Consider the following 23,622-nt stretch of genomic DNA (forward strand, 5'->3'; position numbering starts at 1 on the left):
ACACACTACGCTGTCATGGATTGAAATCCTGCAGCGCACGCAAGGTCCCCCTACTCAAGCCAGCGCATGTCCAGGCCCGTCTGAAGTTTGCCAATGATCATCTGGATGATCCAGAGGAGGAATGGGAGAAGGTCATGTGGTCTGATGAGACAAAAATAGAGCTTTTTGGTCTAAACTCCACTCGCCGTGTTTGGAGGAAGAAGAAGGTTGAGTACAACCCCAAGAACACCCTCCCAACCGTGAAGCATGGAGGTGGAAACATAATTCTTTGGGGATGCTTTTCTGCAAAGGGGACAGGACGACTGCACCGTATTGAGGGGAGGATGGATGGGGCCATGTATCGCGAGATCTTGGCCAAAAACCTCCTTCCCTCAGTAAGAGCATTGAAGATGGGTCGTGGCTGGATCTTCCAGCATGACAACGACCCGAAACACACAGCCAGGGAAACTAAGGAGTGGCTCCGTAAGAAGCATCTCAAGGTCCTGGAGTGGCCTAGCCAGTCTCCAGACCTGAACCCAATAGAAAATCTTTGGAGGGAGCTGAACGTCCGTATTGCCCAGCGACAGCCCCGAAACCTGAAGGATCTGGAGAAGGTATGTATGGAGGAGTGGGCCAAAATCCCTGCTGCAGTGTGTGCAAACCTGGTCAATAACTACAGGAAACGTATGATCTTTGTAATTGCAAACAAAGGTTTCTGTACCAAATATTAAGTTCTGCTTTTCTGATGTATCAAATACTTATGTCACGCAATAAAATGCAAATGAATTACTTAAAAATCATACAATGTGATTTTCTGGATTTTTGTTTTAGATTCCGTCTCTCACAGTTGAAGTGTACCTATGATAAAAATTACAGACCTCTACATGCTTTGTAAGTAGGAAAACCTTCAAAATCGGCAGTGTATCAAATACTTGTTCTCCCCACTGTATCTACCTCCATCACTCCAGTATCCCTGTCTCCTTCCCCCTATACATATCTACCTCCATCACTCCAGTATCCCTGTCACCTTACCCCTATACATATCTACCTCCATCACTCCAGTATCCCTGTCCCCTTACCCCTATACATATCTACCTCCATCACTCCTGTATCCCTGTCCCCTTACCCCTATACATATCTACCTCCATCACTCCAGTATCCCTGTCCCCTTACCCCTATACATATCTACCTCCATCACTCCTGTATCCCTGTCTCCTTACCCCTATACATATCTACCTCCATCACTCCAGTATCCCTGTCTCCTTCCCCCTATACATATCTACCTCCATCACTCCTGTATCCCTGTCCCCTTACCCCTATACATATCTACCTCCATCACTCCAGTATCCCTGTCCCCTTACCCCTATACATATCTACCTCCATCACTCCTGTATCCCTGTCCCCTTACCCCTATACATATCTACCTCCATCACTCCAGTATCCCTGTCCCCTTAACCCTATACATATCTACCTCCATCACTCCAGTATCCCTGTCCCCTTCCCCCTATACATATCTACCTCCATCACTCCAGTATCCCTGTCACCTTACCCCTATACATATCTACCTCCATCACTCCTGTATCCCTGTCCCCTTACCCCTATACATACAGTGGGGCAAAAAAGTATTTAGTCAGCCACCAATTGTGCAAGTTCTCCCACTTAAAAAGATGAGAGAGGCCTGTAATTTTCATCATAGGTACACTTCAACTATGACAGACAAAATTAGAAAAAAAATCCAGAAAATCACATTGTAGGATTTTTTATGAATTTATTTGCAAATTATGGTGGAAAATAAGTATTTGGTCAATAACAAAAGTTTATCTCAATACTTTGTTATATACCCTTTGTTGGCAATGACAGAGGTCAAACGTTTTCTGTAAGTCTTCACAAGGTTTTCACACACTGTTGCTGGTATTTTGGCCCATTCCTCCATGCAGATCTCCTCTAGAGCAGTGATGTTTTGGGGCTGTTGCTGGGCAACACGGACTTTCAACTCCCTCCAAAGATTTTCTATGTGGTTGAGATCTGGAGACTGGCTAGGGCACTCCAGGACCTTGAAATGCTTCTTACAAAGCCACTCCTTCGTTGCCCGGGCGGTGTGTTTGGGATCATTGTCATGCTGAAAGACCCAGCCACGTTTCATCTTCAATGCCCTTGCTGATGGAAGGAGGTTTTCACTCAAAATCTCACGATACATGGCCCCATTCATTCTTTCCTTTACACGGATCAGTCGTCCTGGTCCCTTTGCAGAAAAAGAGCCCCAAAGCATGATGTTTCCACCCCCATGCTTCACAGTAGGTATGGTGTTCTTTGGATGCAACTCAGCATTCTTTGTCCTCCAAACACGACGAGTTGAGTTTTTACCAAAAAGTTATATTTTGGTTTCATCTGACCATATGACATTCTCCCAATCTTCTTCTGGATCATCCAAATGCTCTCTAGCAAACTTCAGACGGGCCAGGACATGTACTGGCTTAAGCAGGGGGACACGTCTGGCACTGCAGGATTTGAGTCCCTGGCGGCGTAGTGTGTTACTGATCGTAGGCTTTGTTACTTTGGTCCCAGCTCTCTGCAGGTCATTCACTAGGTCCCCCCGTGTGGTTCTGGGATTTTTGCTCACCGTTCTTGTGATCATTTTGACCCCACGGGGTGAGATCTTGCGTGGAGCCCCAGATCGAGGGAGATTATCAGTGGTCTTGTATGTCTTCCATTTCCTAATAATTGCTCCCACAGTTGATTTCTTCAAACCAAGCTGCTTACCTATTGCAGATTCAGTCTTCCCAGCCTGGTGCAGGTCTACAATTTTGTTTTTGGTGTCCTTTGACAGCTCTTTGGTCTTGACCATAGTGGAGTTTGGAGTGTGACTGTTTGAGGTTGTGGACAGGTGTCTTTTATACTGATAACAACTTCAAACAGGTGCCATTAATACAGGTAACGAGTGGAGGACAGAGGAGCCTCTTAAAGAAGAAGTTACAGGTCTGTGAGAGCCAGAAATCTTGCTTGTTTGTAGGTGACCAAATACTTATTTTCCACCATAATTTGCAAATAAATTCATAACAAATCCTACAATGTGATTTTCTGGATTTTTTTTCCTCGTTTTGTCTGTCATAGTTGAAGTGTACCTATGATGAAAATTACAGGCCTCTCTCATCTTTTTAAGTGGGAGAACTTGCACAATTGGTGGCTGACTAAATACTTTTTTGCCCCACTGTATCTACTTCCATCACTCCAGTATCCCTGTCCCCTTACCCCTATACATATCTACATCACTCCCTGTATATATATAACTACTGGCCCTGTATATAACTACTGGCCCTGTATATAGCTACTGACCCTGTATATAGCTACTGACCCTGTATATAACTACTGACCCTGTATATAGCTACTGACCCTGTATATAACTACTGGCCCTGTATATAACTACTGTATATAACTACTGACCCTGTATATAGCTACTGACCCTGTATATAACTACTGACCCTGGAACTGACCCTGTATATAGCTACTGACCCTGTATATAGCTACTGTCCCTGTATATAACTACTGACCCTGTATATAGCTACTGACCCTGTATATAGCTACTGACCCTGTATATAACTACTGACCCTGTATATAACTACTGACCCTGTATATAACTACTGACCCTGGAACTGACCCTGTATATAGCTACTGACCCTGTATATAGCTACTGTCCCTGTATATAGCTACTGACCCTGTATATAACTACTGACCCTGTATATAGCTACTGACGCTGTATATAACTACTGGCCCTGTATATAACTACTGGCCCTGTATATAACTACTGACCCTGTATATAACTACTGACCCTGTATATAACTACTGGCCCTGTATATAACTACTGACCCTGTATATAGCTACTGGCCCTGTATATAACTACTGACCCTGTATATAGCTACTGACCCTGTATATAACTACTGACCCTGTATATAACTACTGACCCTGTATATAACTACTGACCCTGTATATAGCTACTGACCCTGTATATAACTACTGACCCTGTATATAGCTACTGACCCTGTATATAACTACTGACCCTGTATATAGCTACTGACCCTGTATATAACTACTGGCCCTGTATATAACTACTGACCCTGTATATAACTACTGACCCTGTATATAGCTACTGACCCTGTATATAACTACTGACCCTGTATATAGCTACTGACCCTGTATATAGCTACTGACCCTGTATATAACTACTGACCCTGGATCTGTCCCTGTATATAGCTACTGACCCTGGAACTGTCCCTGTACATAGCTACTGACCCTGGAACTGTCCCTGTACATAGCTACTGACCCTGGAACTGACCCTGTATATAACTACTGACCCTGGATCTGTCCCTGTATATAGCTACTGACCTTGTACCTGTCCCTGTATATGGGATGCTTGCTTACTTGATCTTCTTCCTCTTATTTCTTGTTTTTATATCTTGTGTTTTTGTTCTACCTTGTTATGTTTACTATTACATTGTTATTGATCACTGCATTGCTGGGATTAGAGGTGGAAGAATGGCATTTCACTGTGCTCGTGACATTAAAACTTAACTTGGTTTGTAGTGATGGTTTGTTGTGTAGTGATGGTAGTGATGGTTGTTGTGTAGTGATGATAGTGATGGTTTGTTGTGTAGTGATGGTTTGTTGTGTAGTGTAGTGATGGTTTGGTGTGTAGTGATGGTTTGTTGTGTAGTGATGGTTTGTTGTGTTGTGTAGTGATGGTTTGTTATGTAGTGATGGTTTGTTGTGTAGCGTAGTGATGGTTTGTTATGTAGTGATGGTTCGTTGTGTAGTGATGGTTCGCTGTGTAGTGATGGTTAGTTATGTAGTGATGGTTAGTTGTGTAGTGTATTGATGGTTTGTTGTGTAGTGATGGTTTGTTGTGTAGTGTATTGATGGTTTGTTGTGTAGTGTATTGATGGTTTGTTGTGTAGTGATGGTTTGTTATGTAGTGTAGTGATGGTTTGTTATGTAGTGTATTGATGGTTTGTTGTGTAGTGATGGTTTGTTGTGTAGTGATGGTTCGTTGTGTAGTGATGGTTCGTTGTGTAGTGATGGTTAGTTGTGTAGTGATGGTTTGTTGTGTAGTGATGGTTTGTTGTGTAGTGATGGTTTGTTGTGTAGTGTAGTGATGGTTGTTGTGTCGTGATGGTTTGTTGTGTAGTTATGGTTTGTTGTGTAGTGATGGTTTGTTGTGTAGTGATGGTTGTTGTGTATTGATGGTTGTTGTGTAGTGATGGTTGTTGTGTAGTGATGGTTGTTGTGTAGTGATGGTTTGTTGTGTAGTGATGGTCTGTTGTGTAGTGATGGTTTGTTGTGTAGTGATGGTTTGTTGTGTAGTGATGGTTTGTTGTGTAGTGATGGTGTGATGTGTAGTGATGGTTTGTTGTGTAGTGATGGTTTCTTGTGTAGTGATGGTTTCTTGTGTAGTGATGGTGTGATGGTTTGTTGTGTAGTGATGGTTTGTTGTGTGGTGTAGTGATGGTTTGTTGTGTAGTGATGGTTTGTTGTGTAGTGATGGTTTGTTGTGTAGTGATGGTTTGTTGTGTGGTGATGGTTTGTTGTGTAGTGATGGTTTGTTGTGTAGTGATGGTTTGTTGTGTAGTGATGGTTTGTTGTGTAGTGATGGTTTGTTGTGTTGTGATGCAAGAAGTAGAAGACAATAATCTCTAGGGAATGTTGTTATATAAAGCCTAATGAATAAGGAGGTAAAGTACCAAGAAAGAAACTGCCCAACACCCTAACGGAGGTATGAAGTGAGAGGTGTCGAAGCCTTTGAGCCCAACAAATGGCAGGAGTCTCACAAGGCCTCTCCCACTGTTCAGAGACCATCCACCGGCATTTTCTACGAGACATCTGCTACAGAAATAAAAGCACCCCCCCCCCCCCACACCCCGCTCTCCCCTGAGCTTCACTGCACTCTATACTGCTCTGTAAACTGGTCATCTCTGTATACCCGTCGCAAGACCCACTGGTTGATGCTTATTTATAAAACCCTGAGGCCTTACTCCCCCCTATCTGAGATGCAGTGGGGAGAACAAGTATTTGATACACTGCCAATTTTGCAGGTTTTCCTACTTACAAAGCATGTAGAGGTCTGTAATGTTTATCATAGGTACACTTCAACTGTGAGAGATGGAATTTAAAACAAAAATCCAGAAAATCACATTGTATGATCTTTAAGTAATTCATTTGCATTTTATTGCATGACATAAGTGTTTGATCACCTACCAACCAGTAAGAATTCCGGCTCTCACAGACCTGTTAGTTTTTCTTTAAGAAGCCCTCCTGTTCTCCACTCATTACCTGTATTAACTGCACCTGTTTGAACTTGTTACCTGTATAAAAGACACCTGTCCACACACTCAATCAAACAGACTCCAACCTCTCCACAATGGCCAAGACCAGAGAGCTGTGTAAGGACATCAGGGATAAAATTGTAGACCTGCACAAGGTTGGGATGGGCTACAGGACAATAGGCAAGCAGCTATTATTAGAAAATGGAAGAAGTTCAAGATGACGGTCAATCACCCTCGGTCTGGGGCTCCATGCAAGATCTCACCTCGTGGGGCATCAATGATCATGAGGAAGGTGAGGGATCAGCCCAGAACTTCACGGCAGGACCTGGTCAATGACCTGAAGAGAGCTGGGACCACAGTCTCAAAGAAAACCATTAGTAACACACTACGCCGTCATGGATTAAAATCCTGCAGCGCACGCAAGGTCCCCCTGCTCAAGCCAGTGCATGTCCAGGCCCGTCTGAAGTTTGCCAATGACCATCTGGATGATCCAGAGGAGGAATGGGAGAAGGTCATGTAGTCTGATGAGACAAAAATAGAGCTTTTTGGTCTAAACTCCACTCGCCGTGTTTGGAGGAAGAAGAAGGATGAGTACAACCCCAAGAACACCATCCCAACCGTGAAGCATGGAGGTGGAAACATCATTCTTTGGGGATGCTTTTCTGCAAAGGGGACAGGATGACTGCACCGTATTGAGGGGAGGATGGATGGGGCCATGTATCGCGAGATCTAGGCCAACAACCTCCTTCCCTCAGTAAAAGCATTGAAGATGGGTCGTGGCTGGGTCTTCCAGCATGACAACGACCCGAAACACACAGCCAGGGCAACTAAGGAGTGGCTCCGTAAGAAGCATCTCAAGGTCCTGGAGTGGCCTAGCCAGTCTCCAGACCTGAACCCAATAGAAAATCTTTGGAGGGAGCTGAAAGTCCGTATTGCCCAGCGACAGCCCCGAAACCTGAAGGATCTGGTGAAGGTCTGTATGGAGGAGTGGGCCAAAATCCCTGCTGCAGTGTGTGCAAACCTGGTCAAGAACTACAGGAAACGTATGATCTCTGTAATTGCAAACAAAGGTTTCTGTACCAAATATTAAGTTCTGCTTTTCTGATGTATCAAATACTTATGTCATGCAATAAAATGCAAATTAATTACTTAAAAATCATACAATGTGATTTTCTGGATTTTTGTTTTAGATTCCATCTCTCACAGTTGAAGTGTACCTATGATAAAAATTACAGACCTCTACATGCTTTGTAAGTAGGAAAACCTGCAAAATTGGCAGTGTGTCAAATACTTGTTCTCCCCACTGTACCTACTGCAGCCCTCATCCTCCACATACAACACCTGTTCCGCCAGTCACATTCTGTTAAAGGTCCCCAAAGCACACACATCCCTGGGTCGCTCCTCTTGTCAGTTCGCTGGCGACTGGAACGAGCTTCAACAAACACTCAAACTGAACAGCTTTATCTCAATCTCTTCATTCAAAGACTCAATCATGGACTCTTACTGACAGTTGTGGCTGCTTTGTGTGGTGTATTGTTGTCTCTACCTTCTTGCCCTTTGTGCTGTTGTCTGTGCCCAATCATGTTTGTACCCTGTTTTGTGCTGTTATTATGTTGTGCTGCTGCCATGTTGTGTTGCTACCATGTTGTTGTCATGTTGTGTTGTTACCATGCTGTGTTGTCATGTGTTGCTGTCATGCTATGTTGTTGTCTTAGGTCTCTCTTTATGTAGTGTTGTGTGTCTCTTTTGTCGTGATGTGTGTTTTGTCCTATATTTTTATTACATTTATTTGTATTTTAATCCCAAGCCCCCGCAGGAGGCCTTTTGGTAGGCCGTCATTGTAAATAAGAACTTGTTCTTAACTGACTTGCCTAATTAAATAAAATGTTAAATTGAATAAATGGTGGTGATAGAAGTGATTGTTTGTTATGTAGTGTAGTGATGGTTTGTTGCGTAGTGATGGTTTGTTTTGTAGTGTAATGTTGGTAGTGATGGTTTTTTGTGTAGTGATGTTTTTTAGTGATGGTAGTGATGGTTTCTTGTGTAGTGTAGTGATGGTTTGTTGTGTAGTGATGGTTTTTAGTGATGGCTTGTTGTGTAGTGTAGTGATGGTTTGTTGTGTAGTGTAATGTTGGTAGTGATGGTTTATTGTGTAGTGATGGTTTTTAGTGATGGTAGTGATGGTTTTTAGTGATGGTAGTGATGGTTTGTTGTGTAGTAGTGGTTTGTAGTGATGGTTTGTTGTGTAGTGTAATGTTGGTAGTGATAGTTTGTTATGTAGTGATGGTTTGTTGTGTAGTGATGGTAGTGATGGTTTGTTGTGTAGTGATGGTAGTGATGGTTTGTTATGTAGTGATGGTTTGTAGTGTAGTGATGGTAGTGATGGTTTGTTGTGTAGTAGTGGTTTGTAGTGATGGTTTGTTGTGTAGTAGTAGTTTGTAGTGATGGTTTGTTGTGTAGTGTAATGTTGGTAGTGATAGTTTGTTATGTAGTAGTGGTTTGTTGTGTAGTGCTGGTTCGTAGTGATGGTTTGTTGTGTAGTGATGGTGTGTTGTGTAGTAGTGGTTTGTAGTGATGGTGTGTTGTGTAGTGTAGTAGTGATGGTTTGTTGTGTAGTGTAGTAGTGATGGTTTGTAGTGTAGTAGTGGTTTGTTGTGTAGTGATGGTTCGTAGTGATGGTTTGTTGTGTAGTGATGGTTTGTTGTGTAGTGATGGTGTGTTGTGTAGTAGTGGTTTGTAGTGATGGTTTGTTGTGTAGTGATGGTGTGTTATGTAGTGTAGTAGTGATGGTTTGTTGTGTAGTGTAGTAGTGATGGTTTGTAGTGTAGTAGTGGTTTGTTGTGTAGTGATGGTTCGTAGTGATGGTTTGTTGTGTAGTGATGGTTTGTTGTGTAGTGATGGTGTGTTGTGTAGTAGTGGTTTGTAGTGATGGTTTGTTGTGTAGTGATGGTTTGTTGTGTAGTGATGGTTTGTAGTGATGGTTTGTTGTGTAGTGTAGTGATGGTAGTGATAGTTTGTTGTGTAGTGTAGTAGTGGTTTGTAGTGATGGTTTGTAGTGTAGTGTAGTGATGGTTTGTTGTGTAGTGATGGTTTGTAGTAATGGTTTGTTGTGTAGTGTAGTGATGGTTTGTTGTGTAGTGTAGTGATGGTTTGTTGTGTAGTGATGGTTTGTAGTGATGGTTTGTTGTGTAGTGATGGTTTGTAGTGATGGTTTGTTGTGTAGTGTAGTAGTGATGGTTTGTTGTGTAGTGTAATGTTGGTAGTGATAGTTTGTTGTGTAGTAGTGGTTTGTAGTGATGGTTTGTAGTGTAGTGTAGTGATGGTTTGTTGTGTTGTGTAGTGATGGTTTGTAGTGATGGTTTGTTGTGTAGTGATGGTTTGTTGTGTTGTGTAGTAGTGGTTTGTAGTGAGGGTTTGTAGTGTAGTGATGGTTTGTTGTGTTGTGTAGTGATGGTTTGTAGTGATGGTTTGTAGTGATGGTTTGTTGTGTTGTTTAGTGATGGTTTGTTGTGTTGTTTAGTGATGGTTTGTTGTGTAGTGTAGTGATGGTTTGTTGTGTAATGTTGGTAGTGATGGTTTGTTATGTAGTGATGGTAGTGATGGTTTGTTGTGTAGTGATGGTTTGTTGTGATGGTTTGTTGTGTAGTGATGGTTTGTTGTGATGGTTTGTTTTGTAGTGATGGTTTGTTGTGTAGTAGTGATGGTTTGTTGTGTAATGTTGGTAGTGATAGTTTGTTGTGTAATGTTGGTAGTGATAGTTTGTTATGTAGTGATGGATGTGAACTAGGTCTCTCATACATGTTTACAACAAGTCCTTGGCCCGTTCCTCCGGTTCTCTCTGACCCCCAGTTCTTCCTGTATCCTATTCAGATAGTCCTGACATCTCCCTGTCTGTCTCCTGGAAAAGACCATTTACACTCCCAGTAATCCCATTCTGGGATTGATCCCTCTGTTGACCTTTGTATGTGTTTATGTGTCAATGAAAGTTGTGTGCCTCTGTAGAACACTGTGTTCTGATGGCAGCCCGGCTTCCATACCTATTGCAATGGGGGTTTCATTGACCAGAGAGAGCAGGATAGAGAGGGGATAGAAAGAGAGGATACAGTAGAGAGAAGGATAGAGAGGGGATAGAAAGAGAGAAGGATAGAGAGGGGATAGAAAGAGAGGATACAGTAGAGAGAAGGATAGAGAGGGGATAGAAAGAGAGGATACAGTAGAGAGGGGATTGAAAGAGAGGATACAATAGAGAGGGGATAGAAAGAGAGAAGGATACAGCAGAGAGAAGGATAGAGAGGGGATAGAAAGAGAGAAGGAGGACGGAGGTGTGTCCATCCAGAAAAAAGTAATGACATCAGAAGGCTGACAGACACATTTTATAACGTTCCATTTAATTTCTCCTAACAGCTCATTGATTAAAGAACCCAGTAATTTAATTAGAGAAAAAGCCGACTCTCCCTGAGTCAGGACAGCTTGGACCAACTTCTCCTCTGACACTGCAAAGACCATTAGGTTTTATAGGTGAGAGCAGTCAGAGATTTGTGGCCAAACATAGATTCAGAGGAAGACATGCTGACTTTAGTTAACACCCTGTAACCTGGGGTCTTATTCTCCACCCTCCGTATCGCTTCTACACTCCCCCTCATCGATTTAAGGGAATGGACTGGGGTAAAGGACATTGGACTGGGGGTAAAGGACATTGGACTGGGGGTAAAGGACATTGGTAAAGGACATTGGACTGGGCGTAAAGGACATTGGACTGGGGGTAAAGGACATTGGACTGGGGGTAAAGGACATTGGACTGGGGGTAAAGGACAATGGACTGGGGGTAAAGGACAATGGACTGGGGGTAAAGGACAATGGACTGGGGGTAGAGGTACTCCCTACCTTTCTCCCTCAAGTGTGCACTTGCTCACTCCCCATGTATCTTATACCTGTCCATTCCATGCCAGGGAGTCAAGTGCACACTTCTAGGGTAGAGGATTGGGACCCTTTAAAAGGCCTACTGTAATATGTAGGATCAGCCTGCTCTGGTCTGTCTGTCTGTTTGTCCAATGGGAAGAGAAAGACATGGTTAGAGACAGATACATCACACTGTCTCACGTATTGCTGTTACTGATTTACATCATTGTTCTGTCTTTCCGGACTTTTCTAAAAATGGAAGGATAAGAATGGAAGGACTTGAAGGAACAGAAATGACTGCAAGGAGAATGATAGAGATGAGAGGGAGTATAATCGTTGATAATTCCACATTATGAAGGCAGATAGACAGTAAACTGGCCAGCCAGAACGTAATCAGCTAATGTTCTCTGTCATCAGAGATAGACAGAGTATTCTGTTTCTGTTTCAACATCACATGGACTGTATTTCTTGTGGAGAGAGAACGAAGGGAGGAGGAGCGAGGACGGGGAGAAGTCCTGAGGAGAGAGAGAATGAAGAAGGGTTGAGAGGTGAGGTGGAGGGAGGATGAGTGATGGAGAAGAGGGGGTGTGTGTGTGTGTGTGTGTGTGTGTGTGTGTGTGTGTGTGTGTGTGTGTGTGTGTGTGTGTGTGTGTGTGTGTGTGTGTGTGTGTGTGTGTGTGTGTGTGTGTGTGTGTGTGTGTGTGTGTGTGTGTGTGTAATCTTGGGCTGGGCTGGTTCTGTGGATAAGATGAGCCTGTGGAACAATGGGAGGATGGTGCTGTCACTGAACCAATCAGGTCAAGGTGAGACTAATGTACACACACACACACACACACACACACACACACACACACACACACACACACACACACACACACACACACACACACACACACACACACCAAACTCCTACCCCCTGGCCAAGCCCTCATTTATGTACGTAGATACACAGATAAGCTGTCTATTAAAGGCCCTGTTTTGTTTTTCAAGAAACCTCACACACTCAGAGACACATTGACGGACACTCAAGAGACCGACCCACAGAGGCAGACATACACGGACACAGACTGAGCTTGGATTTCCTATCGTCTCCGGCACCGTCTCGTTTAACAGTCTGATTCCAGGTGCTGAGATTACCCGAGGAGTTGGTAACTGGGGGGAAGTGTTTGTCGTAATGATAGTGTTACTGTTGACCGTGCTACTACAGCACACACCCACTGCAGAAGCCATCGGTGAGTACCATCACCTATACCGTCTCTAGGTTTCCTTCACGCGTCCATAACACCGACAGCGGGGAATCAATGAGTCACCGATTACAGCATACTAGGGTGACATTGGAAAATACTTGTGTTACTTCCCGTAACTTTCAGTAGAATAATGTCAGGACAACAGTGGACATATAGTTGTATATGGCTCGGGAATCTAGTCGGTCCTCCATTGGTCCTCCTCTCCATGTTGTGTGTACTGCATAGTAAGACTGATGAAGTGTAGACTGGGTGTGTTTTTCGCTTTAGAAACGTGTGCATGACTCACACTAGAAAACGTTTGTATATCAAGACTTGTTGTTAAACATAACACTAATTTGTCTTGACGGTCATTAAATTTTTTTCTGCTGACGATGGATCTTAGGTCTTTAAACACTTTCTCCCTGTCTCTCTCTGTGTGAGCATGTTTGGATGAGTGCGCATAACCTGGGTAATCAAGGTCATGTCACAAATGGCACCCTATTCCCTATATAGTGCACTACTTTAGACCAGGACCCCTAGTCCACAGACCATTAGGCTGTGAGAGATTGGTACTGCTCAGATTTAGTACGCTTCTGTTCTGCAGCCAGGACCCACGGTCCTCTAATGGCCATAGTCATTAACTCAGCTCTGTTCTGCAGCCAGGACCCACGGTCCTCTAATGGCCATAGTCATTAACTCAGCTCTGTTCTGCAGCCAGGACCCACGGTCCTCTAATGGCCATAGTCATTAACTCAGCTCTGTTCTGCAGCCAGGACCCACGGTCCTCTAATGGCCATAGTCATTAACTCAGCTCTGTTCTGCAGCCAGGACCCACGGTCCTCTAATGGCCATAGTCATTAACTCAGCTCTGTTCTGCAGCCAGGACCCACGGTCCTCTAATGGCCATAGTCATTAACTCAGCTCTGTTCTGCAGCCAGGACCCACGGTCCTCTAATGGCCATAGTCATTAACTCAGCTCTGTTCTGCAGCCAGGACCCACGGTCCTCTAATGGCCATAGTCATTAACTCAGCTCTGTTCTGCAGCCAGGACCCACGGTCCTCTAATGGCCATAGTCATTAACTCAGCTCTGTTCTGCAGCCAGGACCCACGGTCCTCTAATGGCCATAGTCATTAACTCAGCTCTGTTCTGCAGCCAGGACCCACGGTCCTCTAATAGCCATAGTCATTAACTCAGCTCTGTTCTGCAGCCAGGACCCACGGTCCTAACACCTCCTCCTATAACCATCACACCTCCTCATATAACCATCACACCTCCTCCTATAACCATCCCACCTCCTCCTATAACCAGCCAGGACCCACGGTCCTCTAATACCAAAACCCTGTATGATTCTACTTAGCACCTTTTCTTGTACAGCCACCTGAGTCAGCTGTACCCTCAGCTCTTCTCTGGTCACTGTCTGGCGCTCAGTAGGGTTGGCTCTAAAACGATCCATCACACCTCCTCCTATAACCATCACACCTCCTCCTGTAACCATCACACCTCCTCCTGTAACCATCACACCTCCTCCTGTAACCATCACACCTCCTCCTGTAACCATCACACCTCCTCCTGTAACCATCACACCTCCTCCTGTAACCATCACACCTCCTCCTGTAACCATCATACCTCCTCCTGTAACCATCATACCTCCTCCTGTAACCAGCACACCTCCTCCTGTAACCATCACACCTCCTCCTGTAACCATCATACCTCCTCCTGTAACCATCATACCTCCTCCTGTAACCATCACACCTCCTCCTGTAACCATCATACCTCCTCCTGTAACCATCACACCTCCTCCCTGTATCCCATGCATACCTCCTCCTGTAACCATCACACCTCCTCCTGTAACAATCATACCTCCTCCTGGAACCATCATACCTCCTCCCTATATCCCATTCACACCTCCTCCCTATATCCCATTCATACCTCCTCCTGTAACCATCACACCTCCTCCTGGAACCATCACACCTCCTCCTGTAACCATCACACCTCCTCCTGTAACCATCACACCTCCTCCTGTAACCATCACACCTCCTCCTGTAACCATCATACCTCCTCCTGTAACCATCATACCTCCTCCTGTAACCAGCACACCTCCTCCTGTAACCATCACACCTCCTCCTGTAACCATCATACCTCCTCCTGTAACCATCATACCTCCTCCTGTAACCATCACACCTCCTCCTGTAACCATCATACCTCCTCCTGTAACCATCACACCTCCTCCCTGTATCCCATGCATACCTCCTCCTGTAACCATCACACCTCCTCCTGTAACAATCATACCTCCTCCTGGAACCATCATACCTCCTCCCTATATCCCATTCACACCTCCTCCCTATATCCCATTCATACCTCCTCCTGTAACCATCACACCTCCTCCTGGAACCATCCCACCTCCTCCCTGTATCCCATTCACACCTCCTCCTGTAACCATCACACCTCCTCCCTGTATCCCATTCATACCTCCTCCTGGAACCATCACACCTCCTCCCTGTATCCCATTCACACCTCCTCCTGTAACCCTCACACCTCCTCCTGTAACCCTCACACCTCCTCCTGTAACCATCACACCTCCTCCTGTAACCATCACACCTCCTCCTGTAACCATCACACCTCCTCCTGTAACCATCACACCTACTCCTGTAACCATCATACCTCCTCCTGTAACCATCACACCTCCTCCTGTAACCATCACACCTCCTCCTGTAACCATCATACCTCCTCCTGTAACCATCATACCTCCTCCTGTAACCATCACACCTCCTCCTGTAACCATCACACCTCCTCCTATAACCATCACATCTCCTCCCTGTATCCCATGCACACCTCCTCCTGTAACCATCCCACCTCCTCCCTGTATCCCATTCATACCTCCTCCTGTAACCATCACACCTCCTCCTGTAACCATCACACCTCCTCCTGTAACCATCACACCTCCTCCCTGTCTCCCATTCATACCTCCTCCTGTAACCATCACACCTCCTCCCTGTATCCCATTCATACCTCCTCCTGTAACCATCACACCTCCTCCAGCTTGCTGTACAACATTAAGACCTATTCAGTCTGTCTACAAACAGGCTCTCAAAGTGCTTGATAGGAAGCCCAATAGCCATCACTGGTACATCCTCAGAAAGCATGAGCTCCTGGGTTGGAAAATCTTGTGCAATACACCGACGCATGTCTTGTATTCAAGATCTTAACCGGCCTGGCTCCCCCTCTACTCAGTACTTTAGTTAGACAGAAAACCCCAAACCATAGCAGCAGATCTACAAGATCTGCCATGAGAGGTGACTGTATAGTTCCCTTAAGGAAAAGCACCTTTCGTCAATCTGCTTTCCCTGTGAGAGCTTCCCATGTCTGGAATACACTGCCATCAGACACACATAACTACACCACCTATCACACCTTCACAAAAAACATGAAGACATGGCTCAAGGCCAATCAGACTTGTGAACGTAATCCCTAGCTGTCTATTGCCGCTTTCCATGTTGTCTGTTATCTGTAGCTTTTTGTCCTATGTTGCTCTGTCTGCATGCTACGTCTTGCTTGTCCTATGTAGGTCCCGTGTGGCTCAGTTGGTAGAGTATGGCGCTTGCAACGCCAGGGTTGTGGGTTCATTCCCCACGGGGGGACCAGGATGAATATGTATGAACTTTCCAATTTGTAGGTCGCTCTGGATAAGAGCGTCTGCTAAATGACTTAAATGTAAATGTAAATGTTCCTCTGTCTGTATGCTACGTCTTGCTTGTCCTATGTTGCTCTGTCTGTATGCTACGTCTTGCTTGTCCTATGTTGCTCTGTCTGTATGCTATGTCTTGTCCTATGTTGCTCTGTCTGTATGCTATGTCTTGTCCTATGTTGCTCTGTCTGTATGCTACGTCTTGCTTGTCCTATGTTGCTCTGTCTGCATGCTACGTCTTGCTTGTCCTATGTTGCTCTGTCTGTATGCTATGTCTTGTCCTATGTTGCTCTGTCTGTATGCTATGTCTTGTCCTATGTTGCTCTGTCTGTATGCTATGTCTTGTCCTATGTTTCTCTGTCTGCATGCTATGTCTTGTCCTATGTTTCTCTGTCTGCATGCTATGTCTTGTTGTCCTATGTTGCTCTGTCTGTATGCTACGTCTTGTCCTATGTTGCTCTGTCTGTATGCTATGTCTTGTCCTATGTTTCTCTGTCTGCATGCTATGTCTTGTCCTATGTTTCTCTGTCTGCATGCTATGTCTTGTCCTATGTTTCTCTGTCTGCATGCTATGTCTTGTCCTATGTTTCTCTGTCTGCATGCTATGTCTTGTCCTATGTTTCTCTGTCTGCATGCTATGTCTTGTTGTCCTATGTTGCTCTGTCTGTATGCTACGTCTTGCTTGTCCTATGTTGCTCTGCGTGTGCTCACTGCTCATTGATTGTCTATATTGTAATTGTTTTTAATAACCTGACCACGGACTGCTGTTGAATATTAGCCGGCTGGCTAAAACTGTCACTTTTACTGGGTTAGGGTTAGGGTAGGTGATTCAGAGGTGATTCACACCTCCTACTATAACCCATCACACCTCCTACTATAACCCATCACACCTCCTACTATAACCATCACATCTACTATAACCCATCACACCTCCTACTATAACCATCACACCTCCTACTATAACCCATCACACCTCCTACTATAACCATCACACCTCCTACTATAACCATCACACCTCCTACTATAACCATCACACCTCCTGTAACCATCACACCTCCTACTATAACCATCACACCTCCTACTATAACCCATCACACCTCCTACTATAACCCATCACACCTCCTACTATAACCATCACATCTACTATAACCCATCACACCTCCTACTATAACCATCACACCTCCTACTATAACCCATCACACCTCCTACTATAACCATCACACCTCCTACTATAACCATCACACCTCCTACTATAACCATCACACCTCCTGTAACCATCACACCTCCTACTATAACCATCACACCTCCTGTAACCATCACACCTCCTACTATAACCATCACACCTCCTACTATAACCATCACACCTCCTCCTATAACCCATCACACCTCCTACTATAACCCATTACACCTCCTGTAACCATCACACCTCCTGTAACCATCACACCTCCTGTAAACATCACACCTCCTCCTATAACCTATAACCATCACACCTCCTCCTATAACCATCACACCTCCTCCTATAACCATCACACCTCCTACTATAACCCATCACACCTCCTCCTATAACCCATCACACCTCCTGTAACCATCACACCTCCTGTAACCATCACACCTCCTGTAACCATCACACCTCCTGTAACCATCACACCTCCTGTAACCATCACACCTCCTGTAACCATCACACCTCCTCCTATAACCATCACACCTCCTCCTATAACCATCACATCTCCTCCTATAACCATCACATCTCCTCCTATAACCATCACACCTCCTCCTATATCCATCACACCTCCTGTAACCATCACACCTCCTCCTATATCCATCACACCTCCTGTAACCATCACACCTCCTCCTATATCCATCACACCTCCTGTAACCATCACACCTCCTCTAACCAGTTCAATTTAAGGGGCTTAATTGACATGGGAAACATATGTTAACATGGCCAAAGCAAGTGAAGTAGATAATATACAAAAGTGAAATAAACAATAAAAATGAACAGTGAACATTACACATACAGAAGTTCCAAAAGAATAAAGACATTTCAAATGTCATATTATGTTTATATACAGTGTTGTAACGATGTGCAAATAGTTAAAGTACAAAAGGGAAAATAAATAACCATAAATATGGGTTGTATTTACAATGGTGTTTGTTCTTCACTGGTTGACCTTTTCTTGTAGCAACAGGTTACACATCTTGCTGCTGTGATGGCACACTGTCGTATTTCACCCAGTAGATATGGGAGTTTATCAGAATTGGGTTTGTTTTCTAATTATTTGTGGGTCTGTGTAATCTGAGGGAAATATGTGTCTCTAATATGGTTATACATTTGGCAGGAGGTTAGGAAGTGCAGCTCAGTTTCCACCTCATTTTGTGGGCAGTGTGCACATAGCCTGTCTTCTCTTGAGAGTCAGGTCTGCCTACGGCGGCCTTTCTCAATAGCAAGGCTATGCTCTCTGAGTCTAGGTCTAATCTGAGGGGGGCCTAAATGGGGTATGGGCATGGTTGACTTGGGGGGGGGGGGGGGGTATTGATTGGTTGCGGTGGGGGTGTGGATGTGGCTGGTGGTGTTGCGGTCTGGATGTAGGTCCTCTCGGTGTGGGTCCTCTATGTGTAGGTCCGGGTGGGGGAGAGGGGGGGTCCCGCAGGTCTGGGTGAGTGTCTCGCTGGTCTGGATGGGGTGTCTATTGATCTGTTGCTCCTGTGTGAAGTGTTGGGGCTGCGTTTGAGAGCGATGTCCTTTAGGGTCGGGGCGAAGGTGGGCACTGCTGCCTTGTAGAGGTGGACCTGGTCATAGAGGCTGTTCAAGTCCAGGGTGGAGTGGTGGGCCAGGTAAACATTTGGTTTTGAGGCACGGTCACGGGAAAAATTGCGTTTACCCGCTGTATGGTAGCAGGGTGAACGTCTTTTCGTGGTAGCAGGGTGGAGATAACCACTTGTGCATTGGTGAAAGTAGAAGAAGCTTTTTCAATCACTCCCTTGAGTCCTGTGGCCACCCTTTCTTGCTGTGTTCTCAGGTCATTTGTGCTTGTGTGTATTATTATGTGGCTGGGTGAACCTAGTTGGTCCTCAGACAGCAGGTCTAGTGTATGCTGGGTGTTTGGACACCAGAGTTTAGACACTATGTGTTTGGGAACTTGTTTTTCTTCTTGTATATATTCCCGTTTGAGTCCATAAGGAGTACAATCTGTGTCTTGTGTATGTCCTCAGTGGGTGTGTGTGAGTGGGGGAGGGGGGGGTTGTCAGGAGGGCTATCAGGTTGGCTGATGGGGGGGGGGGGGGTTGTCAGGAGGGCTATCAGGTTGGCTGATGGGGGGGGGGGGGGGGGGGTTGTCAGGAGGGCTATCAGGTTGGCTGATGGGAGGGGGGGGGGGTTGTCAGGAGGGCTATCAGGTTGGCTGATGGGGGGGGGGGGGTTGTCAGGAGGGCTATCAGGTTGGCTGATGGGGGGGGGGGGTTGTCAGGAGGGCTATCAGGTTGGCTGATGGGGGGGGGGGGTGGTTGTCAGGAGGGCTATCAGGTTGGCTGATGGGGGGGGGGGGGGGGTTGTCAGGAGGGCTATCAGGTTGGCTGATGGGGTGGGGGGGGGTTGTCAGGAGGGCTATCAGGTTGGCTGATGGAGGGGGGGGGTTGTCAGGAGGGCTATCAGGTTGGCTGATGGGGGGGGGGGGGTTGTCAGGAGGGCTATCAGGTTGGCTGATGGGGGGGGGGTTGTCAGGAGGGCTATCAGGTTGGCTGATGGGGGGGGGGGGGGGGGTTGTCAGGAGGGCTATCAGGTTGGCTGATGGGGGGGGGGGTTGTCAGGAGGGCTATCAGGTTGGCTGATGGGGGGGGGGGTTGTCAGGAGGGCTATCAGGTTGGCTGATGGGGGGGGGGGTTGTCAGGAGGGCTATCAGGTTGGCTGATGGGGGGGGGGGTTGTCAGGAGGGCTATCAGGTTGGCTGATGGGGGGGGGGGGGTTGTCAGGAGGGCTATCAGGTTGGCTGATGGGGGGGGGTGCTCATGGTGTGTGGGATCCTCTGCTTGGGATTCTTCATTTGTCGGTCCCGCTGTGATTTTGACGCCGCGGTCAGGGGTGGACTGCTCTGCTATGGTGTCGAGATGGTGTCGGGAGCTGAGGTGGGCTGTTCTGCTGGCTTCTCTTTGGGGGTGGCCACCTCTAGTAGGTTGTTCTCTGTCACACGCCATCCCCCTCGCCTTCTCCTCCAGCAGTCTGATCCTCTCCTCCATCCCCCTCAACCTCTCCTCCAGCAGTCTGATCCTCTCCTCCATCCCCCCTCACCCTCTCCTCCAGCAGTCTGATCCTCTCCTCCATCCCCCCTCACCCTCTCCTCCAGCAGTCTGATCCTCTCCTCCATCCCCCCTCACCCTCTCCTCCAGCAGTCTGATCCTCTCCTCCATCCCCCTCACCCTCTCCTCCAGCAGTCTGATCCTCTCCTCCATCCCCCTCACCCTCTCCTCCAGCAGTCTGATCCTCTCCTCCATCCCACTCACCCTCTCCTCCAGCAGTCTGATCCTCTCCTCCATCCCCCTCACCCTCTCCTCCAGCAGTCTGATCCTCTCCTCCAGCAGTCTGATCCTCTCCTCCATCCCCCTCACCCTCTCCTCCAGCAGTCTGATCCTCTCCTCCATCCCCCTCAACCTCTCCTCCAGCAGTCTGATCCTCTCCTCTAGTGCTCTGTTCTTCTCTTGCTCTTTCTCCTGTTGATGTTGTCTCACCACAGTCCAGAGTGCAGATATGTCTCTCTCCACCTCCAACTCTCCAGGTCTAGTTAAGGGGGTGTTGTTGTGCTGGACTGTTGTCTGGGTCTGTGCTGACTGGAGTGTAATCACCTGCTGTTCCAGCTCCACCTGCCTTACCTCCAGCTTGGTAAATGTATCCTTCGTTTCAATGAGGGAGTAGTACTCTGTGCTGGGAGGTTGACTTTCTACTTGGGGTTGCTCGTCTGTGGGGTTATTTAATGAAGAGGTCTGGTCTGACCCGCTCGGGGTGGGGGTATCTTTCTCAAGGGAGAGCTTCTCCTGCTGGGCTAATTCCTTGATTAGGTGAAAGTCCAGCTGAGACTGTTTGGGGTTGCCCTGTACCAATACTGTTCCAGAATTATAGAGATTTATATTAGCTGACTCAGAGTCCTCGTTGTCTAGTATCCTGAGTTTCCACCCCTCGTTAACACCCCCATCCTTGCCCTAGCAAGCTCGGTAGTCCAACTCAGTATTCAGTCCTCATCAAGTAAAATATGTCCTTGTAATGTATTTTTCTTCGTGGCTTTTGAATATAAAATATAGCTTCAGACTAAACATTACTCACTCAGTTCCTGGTTGGATGGAGTTTTCTGTTTGTTTGCCAGAGCATTTGCTGTATAGCTCTCTCTCGCTCTCTCGCTCTCTCGCTCTCTCGCTCTCTCGCTCTCTCTCTCGCTCTCTTTCTCGCTCTCTCTCGCTCTCTCTCTCTCGCTCTCTCTCGCTCTCTCTCTCTTCCTCCTCCACCATGGAGCAAGGTGATCCCAGGATGTGGTCCAGTTCAGTAAAGATGGACGAGAAAGAGTGATGGACGTGTGTGTATATACTCTGTATACAGCAGGGCTGGAGTTGAATTGAGAGCAGTTAATTCAGGATGTTAACTTAAATAAGTGTGGAGTGGGGGGCTGTCTGTGGAGTGGGGGTCTGTGTGTGTGGAGTGGGGGTCTGTGTGTGTGGAGTGGGGGTCTGTGTGTGTGGAGTGGGGGTCTGTGTGTGTGGAGTGGGGGGCTGTGTGTGTGGAGTGGGGGGCTGTGTGGAGTGGGGGGCTGTGTGGAGTGGGGGTCTGTGTGTGTGGAGTGGGGGGCTGTCTGTGTGGAGTGGGGGGCTGTGTGTGTGGAGTGGGGGGCTGTGTGTGTGGAGTGGGGGGCTGTGTGGAGTGGAGTGGGGGGCTGTGTGGAGTGGGGGGCTGTGTGTGTGGAGTGGGGGGCTGTGTGTGTGGAGTGGGGGGCTGTGTGTGTGTGGAGTGGGGGGCTGTGTGGAGTGGGGGGCTGTGTGGAGTGGGGGGCTGTGTGGAGTGGAGTGGGGGTCTGTGTGTGTGGAGTGGGGGGCTGTGTGTGTGGGAGTGGGGGGCTGTGTGTGTGTGGAGTGGGGGGCTGTGTGGAGTGGAGTGGGGGGCTGTCTGTGTGGAGTGGGGGGCTGTGTGTGTGTGGAGTGGGGGGCTGTGTGTGTGGAGTGGGGGGCTGTGTGTGTGTGGAGTGGGGGGCTGTGTGGAGTGGGGGGGCTGTCTGTGTGGAGTGGTGGGCTGTGTGTGTGTGGAGTGGGGGGCTGTGTGTGTGTGGAGTGGGGTCTGTGTGTGTGGAGTGGGGGGCTGTGTGTGTGTGGAGTGGGGGGCTGTGTGTGTGTGGAGTGGGGGGCTGTGTGTGTGGAGTGGGGGGCTGTGTGTGTGGAGTGGGGGTCTGTGTGTGTGGAGTGGGGGTCTGTGTGTGTGGAGTGGGGGGCTGTGTGTGTGGAGTGGGGGGCTGTGTGTGTGTGGAGTGGGGGGCTGTGTGTGTGTGGAGTGGGGTCTGTGTGTGTGGAGTGGGGGGCTGTGTGTGTGTGGAGTGGGGGTCTGTGTGTGTGGAGTGGGGGGCTGGGCTGTGTGTGTGTGTGTGTGTGTGTGTGTGTGTGTGTGTGTGTGTGTGTGGGGGGGGGGTTGTGTGTGTGTGTGTGTGTGTGTGTGTGTGTGTGTGTGTGTGTGTGTGTGTGTGTGTGTGTGTGTGGGGGGGGGGTTGTGTGTGTGTGTGTGTGTGTGTGTGTGTGTGTGTGTGTGTGGAGTGGGGGGCTGTGTGTGTGTGTGTGTGAAGTGGGGGGCTGTGTGTGTGTGGATCCTAGTTCCAATCCACTTGCTCCTATATCCTATTCTCTAGCTCATTGTTCCTATCCCCTAGTTCCTAGCTCCTATCCTCTAGCTCCTATCTCCTTTATATCCTATCCCCTAGCTCCTATTCCATAGTTCATAGTTCCTAGCTCCTATCCCCTTGCTCATAGTTCCTAGCTCCTATCCCTTTGCTCATAGTTTCTAGCTCCTATCCCCTAGCTCCTTTATATCCTGTCTCCTATCCCCTAGCTCCTATTCTCTAGCTCATAGTTCCTAGCTCCTATCCCCTTGCTCATAGTTTCTAGCTCCTATCCCCTAGCTCCTTTATATCCTGTCTCCTATCCCCTAGCTCCTATTCTCTAGCTCATAGTTCCTAGCTCCTATCCCCTTGCTCATAGTTTCTAGTTCCTAGCTCCTATCTCCTTTATATCCTATATCATATCCCCTAGCTCCTATCCCCTTGCTCATAGTTCCTAGCTCCTATCCCCTTGCTCATAGTTCCTAGCTCCTATCCCCTTGCTCATAGTTTCTAGCTCCTATCCCCTAGCTCTTTTATATCCTGTCTCCTAGCTCCTAGCTCCTATCCCCTTGCTCGTATTCTCTAGCTCATAGTTCCTAGCTCCTATCCCCTCGCTCATAGTTTCTAGTTCCTAGATCCTATTTTCTAGTTCCTAGCTCCTATCCCTTATTTCCTATC

The 23,622-nt window shown here is 47.0% G+C and overlaps 1 protein-coding gene across 4 annotated transcripts in view; it reads left to right on the forward strand.

Annotated features, from left to right (window-relative positions):
* The first annotated feature begins 12,141 nt into the window (after positions 1-12,141).
* oit3 (oncoprotein induced transcript 3) overlaps positions 12,142-23,622 on the forward strand; it is a 35,608-nt gene continuing 24,127 nt past the window's right edge. For all 4 annotated transcript variants that reach the window (XR_011673983.1, XR_011673984.1, XR_011673985.1 and 1 more), the window contains exon 1: positions 12,142-12,424. Coding sequence is in view for 1 of the 4 variants with exons in the window: in XM_071391372.1 (XP_071247473.1) it covers positions 12,367-12,424 (58 nt within the window). In the remaining 3 variants the exon portion in view is untranslated. The remainder of the gene's footprint in view (positions 12,425-23,622) is intronic.

The sequence above is a fragment of the Salvelinus alpinus genome, chromosome 3 (genome assembly GCF_045679555.1).
Source record: "Salvelinus alpinus chromosome 3, SLU_Salpinus.1, whole genome shotgun sequence".
Lineage (NCBI taxonomy): Eukaryota > Metazoa > Chordata > Actinopteri > Salmoniformes > Salmonidae > Salvelinus > Salvelinus alpinus.